At 33.8% G+C, this 20,829-nt stretch overlaps 4 protein-coding genes across 4 annotated transcripts; 1 reads left to right on the forward strand and 3 right to left on the reverse strand.

Moving 5' to 3' along the window:
• Positions 1-409: 409 nt before the first annotated feature.
• Positions 410-5,927, reverse strand: LOC107491804 (coiled-coil domain-containing protein SCD2-like). The gene is made up of 16 exons (XM_021126255.2): positions 5,515-5,927; positions 4,679-4,757; positions 4,387-4,428; positions 4,241-4,303; positions 3,729-3,784; positions 3,257-3,284; positions 2,850-2,918; positions 2,636-2,716; positions 2,492-2,552; positions 2,088-2,198; positions 1,851-1,966; positions 1,585-1,654; positions 1,433-1,474; positions 1,237-1,277; positions 960-1,086; positions 410-655 (listed from the first exon to the last, which is right to left on the reverse strand). The coding sequence occupies exons 1-16, from the start codon at positions 5,766-5,768 to the stop codon at positions 528-530; spliced, it is 1,368 nt and encodes a 455-aa protein (XP_020981914.1). The 5' UTR covers positions 5,769-5,927; the 3' UTR covers positions 410-527.
• On the reverse strand, positions 5,803-6,630 carry LOC110272925 (coiled-coil domain-containing protein SCD2-like). Its single transcript, XM_021125670.2, has 4 exons — positions 6,209-6,630; positions 6,039-6,092; positions 5,885-5,936; positions 5,803-5,834 (listed from the first exon to the last, which is right to left on the reverse strand). Exons 1-4 carry the CDS (start codon positions 6,515-6,517, stop codon positions 5,803-5,805), a joined length of 447 nt encoding a protein of 148 aa, XP_020981329.1. The 5' UTR covers positions 6,518-6,630.
• Positions 6,631-14,469: 7,839 nt separating this feature from the next.
• On the reverse strand, positions 14,470-16,466 carry LOC107492083 (acyl carrier protein 1, chloroplastic). Its single transcript, XM_016113055.3, has 4 exons — positions 16,272-16,466; positions 15,550-15,660; positions 14,890-15,012; positions 14,470-14,761 (listed from the first exon to the last, which is right to left on the reverse strand). The coding sequence occupies exons 1-4, from the start codon at positions 16,341-16,343 to the stop codon at positions 14,639-14,641; spliced, it is 429 nt and encodes a 142-aa protein (XP_015968541.1). The 5' UTR covers positions 16,344-16,466; the 3' UTR covers positions 14,470-14,638.
• Positions 16,467-16,646: 180 nt separating this feature from the next.
• Positions 16,647-18,868, forward strand: LOC107492084 (uncharacterized). The gene is made up of 4 exons (XM_016113056.3): positions 16,647-16,938; positions 17,204-17,321; positions 17,421-17,652; positions 18,554-18,868. The coding sequence occupies exons 1-4, from the start codon at positions 16,787-16,789 to the stop codon at positions 18,580-18,582; spliced, it is 531 nt and encodes a 176-aa protein (XP_015968542.1). The 5' UTR covers positions 16,647-16,786; the 3' UTR covers positions 18,583-18,868.
• Positions 18,869-20,829: the final 1,961 nt, after the last annotated feature.

The following is a 20,829-nucleotide window of genomic DNA, read 5'->3' on the forward strand; positions in this document are numbered from 1 at the left end:
CAAAAGAATAAAAGTCCTCTCGACCTCTACTCTACACAACAACTCTACCTTATGTTCATGTGAAAAATCGCTTGAGAAACAAAATTTCACATACTCTAGATTGGGGTTCCGTATTTTGCTTTTTTAATCCTCCTCAAAACTTAAGAGTTCTTTATTTGGGCATACAAATAATGTAACTTGCCAAGAACTATCTTTTTAATGTCTAGAAAAAACTAGCCAGTAATAAATTTAGATTTTTTTTGTTTCCAAATTAGCTTTATTCTAAAGTATTATGTGTACTTCTAAAATTCTTACAGAATATCAATAATGTATTGATACATACACAATTTAGAAAAACAGAAAATTAAACTATAATCTATAAATAATTTAGTACTTTTTACACTCTCACAACAAATTCATGACATTAGCTTATAAATATAATAATCGTTCACTTAAAATACAGCCTATCATACTTTTTTGGGAATTTGTGTGAAAGGAATAATTTGGTGAAGAATCTATTTCAATTCAATTCAATTCAATTGTATATATCAAAAGTCAGCACGACTGGGTGTTTTGGTATTCTCATCTTCTAGCTCTTCCAGCAACTCTCTGCGTGATTCATCCCACAGCTGAATTTCAATACCCAACTTCTTGATCTCAGCAAGTCCACGCTCAACTGCACAGAGGGATAATGTACTACAAAATCTTATTCCAAAAGGCAGCCTTAATATTTGCTAAGAGGTTAATCAGCATTGTTTACTACTGTGTTACTCAGTTTCTCTACTTGCTTGTAAAGTGGTAAATCCGAGTCTATTATATTCCCAAGTCATGCAACCACTAGAGTTGGAAGATTTATAATAGTGTGTTTCTCTCAATCTTCAAAGCAGAAGACAGTAGCATACCAACCACTGAAATGGACAATGAAACGTAAACGCGATACGACACGGACACAGAAACAAGTAATTAAGGTTGGACTGTACCGTCAACCGCATCTTGTGAGCTAGGTGTCTTAGAAGTATGGTTGATCCAGAAATGCAAACGATCGTCTGCTATGTCTGCTTCAATTTCATGCGTTTTTGCTCTCCTCCAAATATATGTAAGCCAGGCCTGAACAAACATAATGAAGGAGAAGAAACGAATATAATCAAATGAAGCTGATATTGAGACAACTTATCAAGAAAATTCCAAGTTAAATCTAAAATCCATCATAATAAAAAGATGTGTAAAGATTTCACTGGGTTTTCTTTCTTGAAGTACCTGCTTAAAAGACACATCTTCGGCCTCTTCCTGGGTCAATTCTGAATGCCAAAATAAATAAATAAATAAAAATCTTTAAGGTCATATAAAAAGTATAGAACATAGATGTTAACTTTCAAGTGTTTTATAGACATCTGCATTCAAGTTGTGACTTGTGAGAATGATTCTCAAGGTTAGTATGACATTGAAAACTTACCAAATGCGTCACATTGCCCTTCAATTGGCAGTTTCAAATCGTCTGCATAAAAAAAAGGAGTCAGACGTATAATATAGAAATTTTTTAGAAAAAGAACATTTGAATAACCTCAATAATAGGACATTTAGTGCGTGCTTTATAGAATTTTACACCTGTAAAACCTGCTTTCAGTGAATTTGGTCGCCTATGTTGAGCCATTGCAACTGCCAATGCTTCTTCAACCTTCAAACCATTCAAAGAATAAGCAAGTGAAAAAGTTTTCTGTGGTAACTAGTAATTGCCATTGAATAAGTTCATACTAATTTGGAGCAAATTTTTAGAGGCTCTCCTTTCACTGCATATTGCATAGACAAACCATTAAACTAAACTCAAAGAAGGGCATGCCTGAACAGTTTTAAACTAAATACATAAAAGACACCTTTAGTGAAGCTAATTCCCGCAACCCTTGCTCGACAAAAAGCATGCTCTCAATATTTCCCTCCCCTGTAAGGTCCTTCAAGTCACGTTTATTTTCCTCCTCATCTACACTGCGACCTATGTGTAGCAGAAAAGAAAAGAGACAATTGAGAGAAGTCAATCAATGCAACTAATTGTCGAGAGTTGAATAAGGCAAATGAGAAAAGTTAGAAATAAAAATCCTAAGTAATGTCACCACCTCCTCCTGGTAGTTTCGCTTTCTTTCCCGCAGCTAATACAACTTCAAAAGGATTAGGCGCGAAGATAGACCAGTAATTGTATTTTGCTTCAGCAATATCAGCGTGAATACCTGAAATATATTTCGGAGCCATCAATTGCAACAAAATGGAAGTTTCTTCTAATACAAAACTAATACTTTCTAAATATTTTATGAAACAGGAAGATGAAATTGCATTGCATTTTATATAAAAAATATTCAAGGACCCATGTATTGGTTTCTATTTTGCTTTCCTTTTTTAGAATTAAATATTGAGATTAGCTTAACATATTTTTATTGATTGGTCAACAATTAACTAAATACATGTATCAATAACGATGGAGTTTAGGCTTAGAAAGTCAAAACGAATTGCAAGATGATTTTACCATAGTGAACGCATAAACCCCAATATCTTGCCAGCCAACACCTCTTTAAAGTAACCTCTTCCTACACGAAACAAAGCAGAAAATTCACTCAACTAAGAAAAAGATTATAAATAAAGTTAAAAATTTGTAATAAATGAACCAAACCATTTCTTCTGCCGTAAGTATCATTCGTTGAGTCACAAGCCGTAGCTTTTCCAATGCAGACACCACCTCCTCGTTTTCAACCTAATGCAAAAGAATAAAAGAAATTCCAATTAAATTTCATACGCACGAGATGTTACCTTTTATAACCTATTAGAATTTGCAAAAAAGAATTTGAAACAAAACCATAAAACGTACAAGGTAAAATGCTGGATACCTCAGCATCTGCCCTCTGCGCTGCAGCTTCCAAACTTCCACGACCCTTAGAAGCAATTCTCAGAGCAGCCTGAAAATGGAAACGATATGATTTTCGTCGTTCAATTTGCTAATCACATGCATGTTCTTTCCTTTTAAGAACACATTTGCGTTTCGCGTGAGTTCCCTTGGCCATGCGATGAGGCTACAATTAACTACTGTTTAATTAAACAGACCGTTTCATGATGGAAGGGGAAAAAAAATTGGCAGATATAATATGATTTAACTCTTTTTTTTTTAATTATTTATATATCAGATTGCCATCAGTGATAGGATAAGGGTAACTACTTGTAATATAACCTATCCAAGCAGAAGGACTTAAAAATGTATGCAGAAAAAAAGATCAAGAGAAATGAAAAGAAGAGGAACCTCTCTTTGCTGCATTGCTGCTTCCTTCCTGAACAAATAGAATGAACATTTTTTCAGAATGCAAAATTTGTAGTTGATTTGTTTATATAAAATGAAAAGAAGACGAACCTACTCGCTAAAATTTACGATGTCATATAAGGTACCAAGATTCCTTTAGTGGAGTTGTTTATCTTCTTGTGTATGAAAATTTTTTTGTGAAAAACATTGTAAAACTAGAAAATGAACAAAGGAGAACACCAAATAAAAACAAGTTCTTAATTTATTGGCTAATGATTTCATAACTAATTAAAGTCACAATATTTTGAGATTACTAATTATTTGTTCCAACCTCCAGTTTATGCCAAACGACCAAACCACACCGAGTGTGTTATCTGCATGCATGTGACAGAGTTTTTTTTTTTTTAATTTTATTTTTATCATCATACCATCTGGATTCTGGTCTCAAACTCTCAAGTCTCAATGCTAAACTTGCCTGTTTAAAAGGCGAGCCTCCAAAGTTGTACCTTCTGCAAGATTGGCAAAAGCAAGCTACAAAAAAAGGTATGTGAAAGTCAGAAGTAGTCAAATGTCAACATATCCCATCGTGTGATTTTTAATTGATATAGTAGTTAGGAATGTAAAGTGAATTAGGTGAATTGATTTTACTTACATCATATCTTATGTTAATTTATCTTTTATGATAATTGTTAGCCGATTAAAAAGTAGTGTCTAACTTGTTAAAAATTATTAAAAATTAATGTTTAATTTAAAAAATATAAAAATAAATTATTTTTAAATATTTAATATTTATTACAAAAAATAAGTTCAACAAAATTTAGACACCAAATAATAAATATCACAGAAGTCATCATCTATTATTTACCATTAAAAATATTTTTTATTTTATTAAAAAATTGCTATTATTTGCACAATTTATCAGCTAATTAATGTACATCTTTAATTTCAACTCTTGAATATATCATTTAATTTTCCAATTGAAAGTACCTGTTGCTCTAGTTGCCTAATCCTGGATTCAGCTTCCTCCCACTTCTCCTCTGTAAGCCGAAGCTGTGGAAACACATATCAAATGTTGTGCCCAAAACCGGTGTTTATATATAAGAAACAAAATTAGTCAATCCGTTGGGTTTTACCTTTTCATGCAAACTCTCGTTTTCTTCTTGTAGGATATCAAGCTACATTGAAATTTACATCTCGTCAGTAGATTGCAGAAAAGAAGCAACAGCCATGCACTCATGCAACTCCACCGCTCCACGGCAGTTGAAGAATATGAAATGCACGCAGGAGCAGCAGATCAGAATTAAAAGATGATAGAAGATAGGAATAAATAGAAATTGAAGTGAAACAAAGTAACAAACAACTAACAAAATAGGTCATCCATAGGTATGAGTATAGTAACTAGACATGGACCAGACAGTACAATACCTCATCCTCAAGCTCCGTAGGAGGACGCTGATTGGTAGGTTCTGATCTTACTTTCATGCTCCCCAAATCGAATGACATTCTACATGTTCATCAGAAACATGCAGCAGAAACTTGAAGGTAAATTTTCAATAATGATACTTGCCAAAACTATACATATCACATCTTTTAACCATTATGCCATAAATTTGAAAACGAACTAACTGTAATAATGCAATAAAAAACATCACACAGAAATTTTGTTACACTTTTTTTTGTGTGTGTGAATAATTTTTTTATTACACTAAAAATTAAGCAAAACCAAAATTGCATTGCATCAATAAAGTCATCCCACAAAAACATATTATCATGTTAATTAACGTGTTAAGCATAATCATGCTAAAGTCCCAGAACTTATTAGTCTCACAATATGAATTTAATCATTGAACATGTGATGTCTATAAATTGAATCTAAAAGTTTTGAATCTCAAACTCAACCCATAGTTTAGGTAGCGGTTGTTTTAAAATATTGGAATGGAAAATGAGAGACTGAGATTTGGTGTTGTATTTGTTAATAAAAAGATTAGTACTAAATTTTAATTTTTATCTCCAAAATTTTAGTATTTCAATACTTTTAAAACATAAAGACAATATGAACTAAAATGTTTGGAAATAAAAACTAAAATTTTAGTAATATTTTATACCTAAAATATTTTTATTTTAATTAATTAATTCTAATTTTATTTTTTATATAAATTAAATTAAAACTTCATTTTTATTTCAAAGTCTATCTTTCACTTTATAAGTACGATGCATTTCGAATACAATACTAACTTGTTGACCTGAGTGTAAGAGAGTACCTTCTGTCTTTCTTGAAATCTAAGGTAGTTGTATCCAAGGGAGGAATATTTGCAAAAGAATCACGCCTGAGTGTGATGGGTACACTAGACGGCACCATAACCACCTTATTGACCGGAGTTGGACGGATCGCCGATGCACGAGCAGACGGAGGCTGATCGCCAGTGGTGCTACTGGGAAGTGGCGGCTGAGGTGTCCGATTAATCATCATAGACCGAGCAGTAGGCGACTGATCCGGTCCTCTGTTCGACATCATTGAACGAGCAGAAGTTGGCTGCTCTGCCGCCACACTATTCAGCGGCGTCGATGGTCGCACCGGTTGCTGGTCAACAGCAGCAACAGCATTATTTGCAGAAGTTACCAGCGTTCTACCACTCGATATGCTTCTCAAAGATTGCGGTCGTTCTTGAACGATACGAACTGACTAATATAGAAAAACAAAATTAAAAAAAAAAATCATAAAATCTTTTCAAATATTAAGCCCAACTCTAACAATTCAAATATCGCAGGATTGAGATTATATTACCAATGGTGAACGCGATCTTGAGGATGAAGGTTGCTCCGGAATAGCTGGAACTCTCTTATAGAAGCAGCAACAACAATAACATGGAATTGGAAGCAGATTCAGAAGGCATTGTAACTATGAATGAATATGTACGTATGTATGTATGTAAATATGGATAGATATATGGTTACCATTGGAGAGTGAGGTCGAGCAGGTCTTGCAGCTCCGAGGCCAATGCCGACACTGAGCGTGGAATAGTCGAGAGAAACTTCCTCTTCGTCTTCGTCGTCGACGTCTACCGTTGAATGCGACATCACCTGTGCCAATCTCTGAGCGGCCGCTTTGGTGGCGGCGATGTTCTGCACTCTCCGGGGGTTCGCCATGACGGAGCCCGTGGAACCAGCGCGTGCGTGGAGGTTCTGCGGCGTACCCGACGACGGTGACGTCGGCGTCGTCGGCGTTGAACTCTGCTGCCTCTCGTAAGATCTCCGCCGATCCATCTTCAAAATTCAAAAGAAAGATAAAAATGAGTGAGTGATCACATTGTTATGGAACGGCAAGGATTGTAAACATTTGGTGAAACTTGCCTGAGAAACTTTATGGTTCAGAAAGATTAGAAGTTATTAGGAGGTGAATAGAACAAAGAGAGAATTGGCAACTGAATTCATGGATCTCTAAGGCCTAGTGGTTGCTAGGCGTGACGTGGATTCTCCCCCGAACCCTTCCATTTTGTAACTGTCTCCGAACTTCATGTCAATAATACGACCATTATTGCCTTATATATCATCTTTTTCAACTGTTAATACCACCAAGATTTCTGGAAATATCATAGTGTAAAATAATGTCAAGATCTTAGAACAAAGGTACGGAAAATATGGGTAAAGAAAAATATTGTTTAGTTATTTAATATAAAAAGATGTGAAAAATATTTTTTTTAAAGATATTTTTTAATAATTAAAATTTAACATATATAATTGATTAAATTATGACATTTTTATTAAAATTAGACCAGATAAATTAGTTTAGTCAAAAACTAATAAATTAAATCTTGAACTGGTCTAAATTAATATTTTTTATAAAAAATAACTATAATATTTTTATTATAAAAAAATAACTAAAATACCACTATTATATATATTAATTTTTTAAAATCTAAATTCTAACAATATGATGACAAAGTATACAAATATTAGAATTTAAGATTCTCAAAATTAATATATATAATAGAAGTATTTTAATTATTTTCTATAATAAATATATTGTAATTATTCTCTATAAAAAATAATATTAATTTAGACTAATTTAAAATTTAATTTACTATTTTTTTAATTAAATTAATTTATCTAATTAAAATAACATAATTTAATCGATTAAAATGATAGGTACACACCAAAAAAGCATGCATGTTTCAAAAAAAGAAAAAAAAAGTATAAATGTGCATCGAAGTTCGCACATTTGACACCCTCTAAGTCAGCGTCTAAAATTTTTTAACTAGTAATTTTTGACGAAAACAAATGTACGTGAGTCTTTACCTATTATTATATATTATAAGTATTTATTGAAAAAATAATATTAATAGATATCATATAATCATAAAAAAATAAATTATGATTAATAATTTTTTGTTTATCTTTTTTATTTGATATATATGTACTGGGTTTGAATCTTTTCTAAAGTATTTTAGAAAATTTTTCACATATCACAATCCTGACACTTGACAGCACTAGAGCATATGGAGTACTGTAGAGAGTTGGAACATCCTAAATTCGTATTCAACTCATTGAATCATCAAATGTAGGGGTGGCAATGGATAGGGTAGGGTAGGGTTTGAACCCAACCCTAACCCTACCCGTGAGTTGAGTTTTTAACTAATACTCAACCCTACCCTACCTGCGGGTTGAGAAATACCCAATCCTAACCCTACCCGCGCTCAACCCGCGGATATCCGACCCTACCTGCGGGTTGACAAAAAAAAACATTATAATGACACAAATATCTCATAAATAACACAAGTATCCTTAGTTCAGTGGTTAGAAACTTTTTGCACAAGTATCCTCTTCCTATAGATTAGTCAACTTTTAGTCACTCTTAACTATTACTTTTCATGCTACCATAGAACTTTTTATATTAATAATGTTAGATGCCATAAAAAAATATTATGTATGGGTAAAGTCTTTTGATCATGGTTATGGTTTAATTAAGTAAAGTCGAGGTACCTATAAATCATACAAACACTTGCACATGAATGCATATTGTATATCACATTTGTCCCTTCAAGTGTTTTTAAATATGTTTGTCAACGCGCAAAATCATGTTATAAATCAACCAATAAAGTTGGGCAAGGAGCTCCTCCACTTTTTCACTATGCCTATTGATAGAGGTTTTGAAAAGTTAAAGATGTAATATATTATCAAGCAACCTCCTGATGAAAGAGTTTCCAATTAACTCCAAAAATCTCAAAATAGAAGATGTCGCCGATGAAAGAAATCAAGAAAGTTATCATTCTTTACTTTCCCCAATATGATTTTAATACTTTTTCTGAAGTAAATAACAATTTCAATTTTTAAATTCTGTACTATTATAAGAATATTTGTTCCAAAAACACCTCCATAAAGAACATCATATCAAAAGACACCAACTCAAAATAAAAAAGAGAAAATGCAAAACACTCAACGTCAATCTTTGCTCAATTCATAAAGGCACATTCTCAAAAATCTTCAACTATGTATCAACAACTATAATGAATTAAAAGAAAATAACATTGGAGCATTTAAATACCTCACTCTTTTGAAAGCAATATTCAAAAAGCCAAAGAACATTGCAAGTTAAAGGGATATCAATCATGGAACAAATATTCGCGAATGATATAATCAAAATGTCTCCTCCCTAAGGGGATATCAATCATGATATAATTTGTAAATTCGCGAATGATGATATTTTTTTTCCTCTCTGAAGATTTTTTTCTCAAAAGACATGGATTTTATTCGGAGAGGATTTTAACGAGGCCGGACACCACAAATTACCACACCGGTGTACTTCACATTACAAATCAAAATGTTTTGTATCTTAATCGTTAGTAAACGTACAACATAATCCGAGCTTCATACTCAGAATTCAAAATGCGCATACCGAGCATAATACTCGGAAAAAATACAACAAACATCAAGTTATCCAAGCGAATCCTAAGGAACCACTCTACCATAACCCTTATATTAGAGCTACTGCTCTCTTTATCAACAATCCGAGAAAACGAGAAACAATTGCGACTGCCACCAACACACACACGCAATTGTAATGCAAATACAACACATCATTCTCATGACTTTGCTAAAGCAGTCATCGACAAAGCCGAGCTACATGCTCGGAAGCCAAAATATCATTACCAAGGGTAAAACTTAAAATTGTTCAAAGCTAAAACATTCACAAGTCTAAAACATACTACACCGAACACAGAGCTTACAAAACAAAGCACAAACTAAAGGCCTAATCAGCCTTATCACCAATGCTAGACTCCCCGCTATCATCTGAAGCAGTAGCCTCATCATCCACAAGCTGCCCATTCACAACTACTTTAGTCGCATCAAGCATATCCGCATCTGACCCAGGAAACAACACCCACACTTGAGAAACAGCACGCTCAAAGCCCTGCGCATATGCCTCATAGACCTCAGTCTGCAACTCCTTCACCCTTGACCCCAAGCGATCATTTTCAGCCTTAACAGTCTTCACCTCCTCTGCAGAAGAGAGTTGAAGACGTTTCTCCTCAGCAAGCTCGGACTCTTTCAACCTCAACGAGGAGGACAACTCCATAATAATCTTCTCCTTTTTCTCCACAGCTAAGGACAGCTCGGCAACGTCTAGAGCAGACTTATTTTCTTTTTCAAAAACTAGCTCTTGAGCACGACCAACAGCTACAATACGTGCACCAATTACCTAAAACAAAAACAAGAACATCAACACAATATAATAACACATGTATACTAGACAAAGTACAACCTTTACCTGCAGAAAACGGCTCACTCCTACACGTCCGACATCCTCAATCATCTTCATATCATCTGGGAAGCAACAAAGCTCATCAGCCATGACAGAAAAAGGGTATAGTTTTCCCCATAAAGACCGACTATGCACATCCTCCGAATAACCATGCAGCCTTTTTTGAGATTCATAAGCTGACTCCACCCTTTGAAGCTCCATAGAAGACTCTCCTTTCTCCAGAAAAGCTTCAGCAATTTTCTCCTTTGCAATACCCCTTTTTCGTTTAACCTTAAGGGCAGGTTCGGGCTGAATCACAAGACCTTTGTCAGCATTGGTAGCCGAGCTCTCCTTTTCAGCCTTCTTTCGCTGACTGAAGAATGACTTCAATCCAGCAGTAGTAATTGTAGGCGCCTTGTCACCTGCACGGAAGGCCAACAGAATAAGAACAAACAAGGACAAAACAACAACAAATCAAAAACAACTAATTTACCTAGATATCTCAGAACTGCCAGTCTATCAGAATCCCATTTTAACAACTCGGACACAGATAATAATCCCTTTGGACCCAACTTCTCAAACAGAAACTCCATCATAAGTTGATCATCAACCGACCTATCATCCACGTCTAAAGCTTGCATAGGTTCGGAACACGAAGATAGAGGGAACTTCTCAACAAGAAACTCATTCAGATAGAAAGGAAACTCCTCGGGCACACTCCTCACCTTAACATACATGGTTTTAAAATCCTTAAAAGAAGACTTGTAAAGACCAAAAATAGCACGACGAGGGTAACTACTAAGATTAACCCAAAGACCTCGGTTAACCCCTTTAGCCTGAAACAAAGAGAAGAACAACCTAAGAGAGGGCGGCTGCTCAAGAAATTCCATTAACACCTCAAAGGCCCTTACAAACCCTCAGAAATTTGGGTGAAGTTGACTAGGAGCACAGTTCAACCAGTAAAGCACACCACACTCAAAATCAGTAAAAGGAACCCTAACCCCCAACTCAGTAAAAAGGCAGCTATACATATAGAAGTAAGCCCAGTCATCACGGCAATGGAAAACCCGGTCACCAACATCACAAGGAAGTATTTCTATCCTTATATCACTACCGCTCCTGACCCAAACATTCGAACCCAGCATGTCAACAGACTCCTTATCACTAAACTAAGACACATATTCCTTAACCCTAGAGTCAACCCAGCCATACAAATCCTCTTCACCCTCATCAGGCATTTTACCTTCGATAAAACAAGGAACAGAGAATCAAAATTAAGAAAAAGGAAGCAACGAAGAACACGAATCAGCACTCACCTTTCTTGCTCATTTCTCCAAAAACGCAGAAACACCTAATACAAAAAACTAGGGAAAGCAAGCATGTTTATTACATAGTGAAAACGCAGTTACATATGAAACGTTTTCCTTTGATCCACACCCTCAGAAAACCCATGATCAAAACTCAGCAAATCAAACGGTCAGGGGCTCCTTGAAACTCGCAACACAATCAAATTAATCATTCATTAATGCACGAAGAACAACGCAGGCATTAAATTCTACAAACAGTTTCAAAACACAAACGCGCCAAAACTAAGACGAGCTCGGGGGCTGTAAGGAACACACACAACAAATAAAGCGACCGAGGATTTCGCCATCTAAGGTGTACAAGCTCGCCTTAGTCCTGTCCAAACCAAGGCAAGCTTGGGGCTATGATACGTCACCCACATCCTCGGTCGCCCGGAATACTCGGCACGCGAATATCTGAGGCTGGCGTCACATCAACCAAGTTCGGAACGTGAGAAGATAAGCTCGGCCTCACCCATTCGAATAATAAGACACGTGCTCAACAAAACCTACTCACCTAAACAGAATATCATAACCAACCTACAAACCAGGACTTATCCACAGAAAACGGTAAAACAATCCCTATAAAGCCGAACTAATACTCTCGGCTAAGGATCAGGTTCCATTACCAGTTTTCATATTCACTTATTCACTCTCACTTAATTACTCTCTTTCTCTCGAGATTATCACTAACTTGAGCGTCGGAGTATCTTTTGCAGGTATTCCTGCCGCGGTGTTTGATCTTGGCCGACGTAAAGCTCTTCCTCTTGGTTGACGATTTACTCGGAAGCGCTTAAGCTCGGCCTCCCCAGTGTTCGGACGAATCAAGAGGTATGAAAATTATTTATGATATTCTTTACGTGATAAAACCATTGAGTCCATACCCTTGCAATCTCATATTCTATTTGGTGAAGTATATGAATGTAATGTATGATATTCTAAGTTTACAGTTTTAAGAAAATACAAATGTTGAACATTCCATTAGTAAATTGCTCTAATTGAAAAAAAAAAAAAACATCAAATTTTTTAAGATTATGTTAGACAAATATTTTTTTTAATATGTTTAAAATTTTATTTTCTTGTTACAAATGAGTATTGCTCATAATATCTAATTCATTTTTTGTTTATTTGTATTGTCATTGGAAACATGTATAAATGAAGATATGACATTTTTTGTATAGTTGATTTCAAAAATAACAATTCAATATACATGAAGTTGAGATGGGTTACATGAGAACAAAAAAAATTATATTCAGATGCAAAGACAAAGAACATCTGATATCTTAAGACACCCTAACAAGTATGGTGCTGAAAGATCAAGACACCCTAACAAGTATGGTGATACAAAATATGCAATCTGAAAGAACATTTTATACCCTCAGACTTAATGGACATTTATGATTGTGCATAAAAAATATGAATTTTTTTGTATAAAAATAATTTTAAAATGACCCAAAAACATGACAAAAAAGAACCAAGTTCTTCTTAGAGGTGTTTGGGATAAAACCTAAAAGAACATCATGAAGAGTTAAAATTTTTTTTAATGGAAATTAAATTAGTGGAAGTGGATTGGTTAAATTTGAAGTGTAGAGAGTGTTATCTAGTTAAAAAGAAGCCAAACTAGTTGTTCTTTTACTAATGTCACGTGTCATAAACACTGTTTTAGATAAAAAGACTTGAAATGATAAGAAAGTCTAAAAATATTTTCTGCCAACTACCCTATTTAGTAATAAGTTTTGGGATAAAAAGGATATGCTAAATATTACATTATAATTATTGGACAATGTACTCCTCACTCAAGATGGCTTTAGCACTATAAAAAGAGCTCAACTCATTTTTCTAAAAAGACTTTTTATTTTTGAAAAACCAGAGAGCTTCTATCAATTTCTCTTCTCTAATTCTTTTTCATTGTTTTTCATTTTGTTCATTAACTTCAAACAAAAATTCAAAAAATTAGCATTTGGGTGTTCCAACAACAAGATTAATTAACGATTGTCCACTCTAAAAGAACTCATTCATCCTTTTGTGACATTAGTGAAGGTCTTAACACTTGTTCTTTACCTCTATTTCTTATCTTTAGTTTTTGTGTTACATATTTGCCATTAATAAAAGTATTTTTCTCATAAATTTATTTACCCTTAATCTCTCATCTTAATCTTTTTTCACTTAATCTATTTTTACAAAACTCACCCGAATCAAACGGTTTATGGGTTTTTATTGCTGCTCATAATTCCCGACAAGGTTTCACGGGTTTACGTATAAATTCAAAAACCAAAACCATGGTAGCTTATAGCAACTTCTATAGAATAGAGTTAGGACTCAAATATAATGTATTTTAGAATGTTGTATTTGCATAAATTTCTCATTCAGTTATTTTATACATGCCAGTTGCCCTTATATAAATTTTTAGTGTATTGATAGTATAAGAAATTTTACACCATCATTCAATCATATTTATACATTTAGATGACTTTTGAGTAGGAAATTTAAAAATTAGTTTATGCGTTTCTATTACATATGATCCGTTTTTATTCTACATAAGCTTTGTTTATATAATTGTTGCGTCAAACATGCAGTGGACATTGAATAGTTTTAACTTTAAGGCAAGATATATGACAAGCTTCAGTGATTTTGGAAATGCACGATAGTTCATTATCCTTGGTTAAGAAATGCATGAGGAACTGGAAAGCTTGATGCGTCTTTTTTTCTTTTACTGGCACACGATGACTTATTTTGCTTCATGGAATAAACTATTCAATGACTTGAATAAACTATATAATCTATTGATTTGGTATTTAATACAAACGGCTTACAAGCAATCAATGACTTGAATAAACTATATAATCTATTCTTGGTATTTAAGCGCGCATTTTTAGTTCGGAACCGACTTTTAATGAGTCTGAATCTCCTTCAAATTATGGTTTCATAAGCTGGCCAAATCTAACCGAAAATGAACATGTTTAATTTTCTCAAGCCAGGCCATATCATCATTGTTATTCTTGGAAGCAGACGGAAAAAACATGAATTGCAGCAACGGCCAATTGAAATTGCTATTACAACACATCAATATATGAGATTACAACCGTTGCTCCAATGAAGAAAACATGAAATAGCACTAATTATAACCCACTTGATGAAATATAAAGGTTCCATATCATTTCGACAAACAATAGGGTTGACAAATTTGTTTTCGCAGCTTCACACAGCTACAACACGACACACAAAATTATCCCACACCATAGATATTGAACAATTCTGATAATGAGTCAATGTGTACCAAGATCTTCCGGTATACATGGTTTATCACTTTTTCTGAATGATCTCTTCAATAAGGTCTGCAGCTTCCTGAACAGTAGTGATGCTCTGTGCACTATCCTCTTCAACGCTAATACCAAATTCCTCCTCAAGACCCATCACAATCTCAACCTAAAAGGCATGATATCATCAATTAAGTCAAGTTTCAAGACCCATGGTTCTTAATTTATGAGCAAAGTGGTGAATGTAATGTAAGAAATGAGCATTCAACAATAGCATGTTAAGGATTACTTGATTACCGTGTCAAGAGAATCAGCTCCTAGAGCTGAAAATTTTGACTCCCCAGTAACTGGAGAACTATCAGGTAGAGCAAGCTGCTTCTTTACTATTGCGCACACCTTGTCTACTGTCTCTTGTTTAGCCTGGTTATGGCGTTCAATAGCAGTATACTCAATGAAAAAATAAATAAAAGGAAAACAAAAATTCTTGGATAACGAACTATCATAGGCAAGTGACATAGTGTCAGACTAAATCTTCATCTGATAAACAAAGTGGAGACTTCAGATAACATGTTCCCAGAACCCATTATATTATTTAGTTCACATATTCTAAGAAAACGGTTACGGCTATTGGCTAGTTTACTCACGTTTCTTCAGTCCAAACCATATCTTATGTGCTCAGTATTTAATTCAATGAAAAAACTATCCCTAGTTTAATAGAAAAGCATACTTGATATTTGTGATCACAGGTTATAAACCGTGTATCATTTTATTTTTCCAATCACAACTTCTATCAATTTAATTAGCTCCAAACAGATAATATAACTTGTTAAAGGTGCAACCCAGTGACAAAGTCCTTTTTAAAGCTTCAAGCAGTCTAACATATGGTGATTTGATGTTCATGCAAATGATGGTTAATCTCTGAAAAATAAACGCTGAAACACTTCACTAGCTACATACCGCACAGGAAACTGTGAGGCGAATTGAGCGTGGCCGCAAGCTAAAAGAAACATTCCTCCGCCCAAAGCTGGAAGTTAAAACCGAACTTGAGCTGGAAATTAAACTACATGCCTGTTCAACAAATTTATTCAGATAGTCAATTTTAAAAGAAATGACACCAAAATAAACTAAAATAAATACATTCCTAAGAAAACTGCTTCAGTTTAATTTAGTGGGGAAATTATAAGCTATTACTGAGCGATCTTAGTGCATGCCAAAATTTTCAGCTTTACATCAACTCTATATTCATTTCGTACATTTCCATTTCTCAATCCTAAGAAGCTCAGGGAGTTCAATCAAAGCCTATGTGGTCCCGCGTTAGAGAGGCCGACGCTAACGCAGGGTTTCACAAGTAGCAACACTACTAGTATAAACCTCAATCACGTCACGTTCTACAAGCATGCTACTAAATTGCACAACTACGAACTACCAAAAGATAATAGATAAATGATATTATAAATCTCAGAAATTTTCGACAAATCAATTAGTAAAAAACTAAATCAAAGGAAAACAGCACAGAACTGAATCACAGCCATAAGAATAAGCACTAGAGAAAGAAAACGGCAGCGAAATCAGTAACAGATTCTCACTACACAAGGAATAAAGTTAAGTTTGTGGTAGTAGTTACGACTGATTAAAGAGGAGAGATCGATTGGAAATGAAAATGAATATGAAAACGATACCGGTATTTGATTCAGCTGAGAGAGGAGAGGGCGCATAGAGATGGAGTTTCCGGTAAGTGCATTTGCCGCCATCGCGATACTGCGTGCGTTGAAGCGAAAGAGCGCAGAAGAAAAAGAAAATGAATAGAGAGAGGAGAGAAGGTGGCGGAGAATGCGAAGAGTGTGAACGAGAGAAGAACGCTGAGAATAAGTAGGTGCGTGAAATTGGACCCGTCATTCCTGAGTGTACGAAAGAGTCCTCTCGTCCGACTCGGAGCTAACTACTTTTTTTTTTTTTTGAGAACCAACTTTATTTGGGATAACTTCAATAAACTCAAGCCCAATTGATATGGGCCTAGGCCCATTTTAAACTCAAAGTCATGAAAGAGTTGATTCTTCTCTGACCAAAACCGAAAAGAGAAAGCGTTGATTCCTGCTCCAGTGATGTCGTGGATCGGAGCTAGTGAACAGTGATTCTGCTTCTTCCATCTTCTGCGAGAGAGAGAGAGAGAGAGAGAGAGAGAGAGAGAGAGAAAATGGTGAGGGAAGTTGCAGAGAGTTGCGTTGATAGCTTGTTGACGGAGATGGTTGCGAGCTATTGCAACCGATTCTACGCGAACAAGCCTGAGCTCGCCGCCCGCAGAATCGAGGCCATTGGATACCAGGTCGGTCATCAACTCTCCGAAAGGTAAACCCTAATTTTCACCATTGCGTCGTTTCAGCTTCTGGATGTAGATCTGTTGCCAAATTCATTAACACTAGTTGGACCGATCTAGAAAGTTAACTTGCAAATTAAGATGCACCACAATAAATTAAGCTTTTTAACTATGATTCATGATTCTGCTTCTCTATATAGTTTTACTTAATGACTATTTATAATGGTTTGATCATGAAATTTTAATGAATTGGAGGAAAGTGTTGGTGTGTTTAAACATACTCTGGTGACTGGTCAGGTACACCATGGAGCGACCGCGATTCAGTGATCATCTGGAAGCCATAAAGTTCATCTGCAAGGATTTTTGGACTGAGCTCTTTAAGAAGCAAATAGACAACTTGAAAACAAACCATAGAGTGAGTTCAGATTAGAGCTGTATTTATTTGGTGGTATGTTTGTTATATGGTTTTAGATTGGAATGGATGGTCATGGTATTCGTTTGCTACTTGCTGCAGGGTACCTTTGTATTGCAAGATAATAAGTTCCCCTGGCTTGAGCGGATATCAATTGATCCATCAACTGATAAAGTTAATTCAGCCGAGGACGATTCTTTCACTACAGCTGAAAACAAGGCTGCAAGCACAATAAGCATGCATCTTTATTACCCATGTGGCATCATTAGAGGAGCTCTTTCAAATTTGGGAATTACTTGTGCAGTTACTGCAGATATATCAAATCTTCCAGCATGTGAGTACTTCTCTTTAGTTTGCATTTGTTAGTGAAGAGATTGTAAGGAATAGTTTGCATTCACTATGAATGTTTTCTTCTGAGTACAGATTATAATATAACCTTGTATAAGTTGAGTGATGATTATCTCTTCTTGGGTGTGAGAGTTATTGTGTGAAATTATCGGAACTGTTTGAAAAAGGTTTGAAAAGGGTCCAGTCTATAGACTATAAGTATCATTTTTACATGTTGATTGTGTACCATGCGACCAGCCTTATGCCATCACAGACAGGCTGCTGTATTTGCCTTTGCACCAAGGGATACCATCCAGCTGTAGGCAAAAACAATTCTGGAATTTTCAAAAATGTTATAGTTTCTTAATGTCCTGCTTGATGATGATTGTATGACTTAGCTTTCAAATTTCATGACTTCCGAATCTTTCCCATGTGGAATAAATCCAGCAACCCTTGCAATAATTGATTGTTCCAAGTTAGGAAGTTTTATTTTGTACCCTTGTTAGTAGAAAATTTTCACACATATTGAATACCGAAATCAAAATTGAGGTTTAATTTGAATTTTCCCTTTTTGTTTATACCTGTTAATAGAGTTGGTTATTGTTCTTACTATCCATTATAGTATTATACCCTGAGAATGAGATAACTGTTGTAGGGTCAAGACTCAAGATATTAATAATTTAACTTGATAGAGATATTGACATTATTGGCTTAATTTGTTTATAATTTTATATCTGGAATACTTGATGCTGTTAATTTCATTAATAGTGACGAATGGTTTGCTATATTTTGTTATGACAAACTATTGTCTTTGTACACAATGTGAAATGGCAAAGTAATATGCAATGTTTGTGTCTGAAACATTTTCCTTGTTTATAACCAATCTCCTTTTGTACATAATCGTGCAGGCTCATTTGTGGTACGTGTAAAAGCGTGATGAGTTCACAGTTATGTCAATGATGGAAGTGAGAACAATGTTACGATGTCTGCAAGTTCTTTTGCATAATTTGCTGACTGGGAATTGTTACTATGCCATCTTTACACTATCAAATGTTATTGAATTTGTTGTATAGAAAGGGCTCCTGAGGAACTTGTTGGTTCGGATGCAAACTGTATGGAGATTACGATAGTATAATTTTATTGTACCGATCACCATTTGGTAGAGGGTGATTTCTTTAATGACGATCTTAAACTAATCCATTGCTTACAAGGAACTTCCAATATTCCATACAATCTTTTTTGAGGTTCTGACCCTTAAAAAAAAAAATTACGGGTCGGGTTGAAACGAAAAACAAACAATAAACATTCTTCAACTCATGCCCACCCCCATCCCTAAGAATTGGGCATGGGTTAACTCGTCATCTATTCTTTTTTTTTTTCTCCCTACCATTCGTTTGTCCAATTATACATGTAGCGTATGTAAGATCCCAAATTTTGCATCATATAGTTAGCTTGATGATCTGAATGATTAGTTTATTAAATGAATTATTTACCTGCCAAAATGTCGGTTTAATTTTACATTATAAAAATATTACGTAATCAACAAATATTATCATTTTATAAACAACACTTGATTAATAATAGTTTGTATTTATAATTACAGGAGTTTACACACAAGAAGTACATAGTTTGTATTTATATTTATTATTGTACACATATAAATTAATATAGTTTATATTTATATTGATCAAAATTTGTATACATGAATTAATAAAATTTATTTGTTGAAAATAATTTGATAATTGTATTAATTAAATGTTAATAAAAATATTAAAAAATATTGGCCCTCAAGAGTTTCTGTTTAGACTAATTGTACGAAATTGTTTTTATTAACTCTTTTTATCCTATACTTCTTTTTCTTTTATTTAACATGATTATTAGTGAAAAAAATTAATGTTATCTAATTCTTTTAAATAAATAATTATTTTGAACAAATTAAGATATTAAAATGAACATATGTTTTGGATTCGGAGATTATCATTTATCACCATTCACAACCGGATAAATAATGGTTCATTTTACGCGGTTATGAATTTTTTGCAATATTTAAAAAATGTAGTTAAAATTAAGATTACACATTTTATTATTTAATAATACTCTTTAATTTGAAAAAATAAAAAAAGTGTGGTTAAATTAAAAAGTGATGTAAAATAATTAAAAAATGTATTTTAATTTTAGTTACACCTTTTTAAGTGTTATAAAAGTTTTTGTGGTTTATTTTTTAAGGGATGAAAATTTTCAATTAGTCGTAATTTGTAGGCAGTAATACTAGGAAAACAAAAAACAATCAGAATTTATCTTATTTAATATTTATAAATTGTCATGACAATTAATTAAGACTAAATAAAATAAGTTTTAACTATTTTTTACTCATTTATTTTAATTACCAAATATTTCTGTTTGCTGGAGTAGCACTTGTAAAGAAATCTGACAATAAAGAATTTAAATTCTTTAAAAAATTAGTAAAATAATAAAGTGGATAATTAATTATTATTAAATTTATAATTTTTATCATATCTGAGTCTGATTATTTTAATTTAAAAATAACTATTTTTTATTTTATCACTTTATTAATTCTTTTATTTTAAAAAAATTAATTCAATGATAAAATTGCTTGTTTAAGAGGTACAAAGATAGAAAAAAAATTTGTGAATATTTTACCTTTTATCTCTCTCTATATATATCAGAAATTTTTTGCCCAATATGGCAGAATACGATTTGAATTGAATATTTTATAGTGAAATTATGCCTTAAATCATTAGCAGAACCGGACCGGACCGGTCGGTTCAACCGAAAACTGGTGAACCAAACCTTATACCAATTCGGTTTGATATTTGGATCGTACAAGGAGTTGAACCGGTGTGGACCGGTCAAATCCGGAAAGAACTAGTGCAAATCAGTCAAACTCGATGAAACCGGTCCGATCGAATCGTTTGGGAGTGAAAATTTTTTAAAATGTTTGAGGTGGGTTCGAATCCCTACCCTCAAGGGAACTAAAAAACTCCACAACCACCAAGCTAGCATGTTTTCTATTAAAGTTAATGCAAATTATAATACATATAGATATCTTTTATCAAATAGTTTACTTTTATTTAATTTATTTTAATTTTAATTATAAACTCACTCATTTTTAAATAAAAATATTTGTGATAGAGTAAAAATAACAAAGTATTTATTATTTATG

Source organism: Arachis duranensis, chromosome 6 (genome assembly GCF_000817695.3).
Source record: "Arachis duranensis cultivar V14167 chromosome 6, aradu.V14167.gnm2.J7QH, whole genome shotgun sequence".
NCBI classification, from domain to species: Eukaryota; Viridiplantae; Streptophyta; class Magnoliopsida; order Fabales; family Fabaceae; genus Arachis; species Arachis duranensis.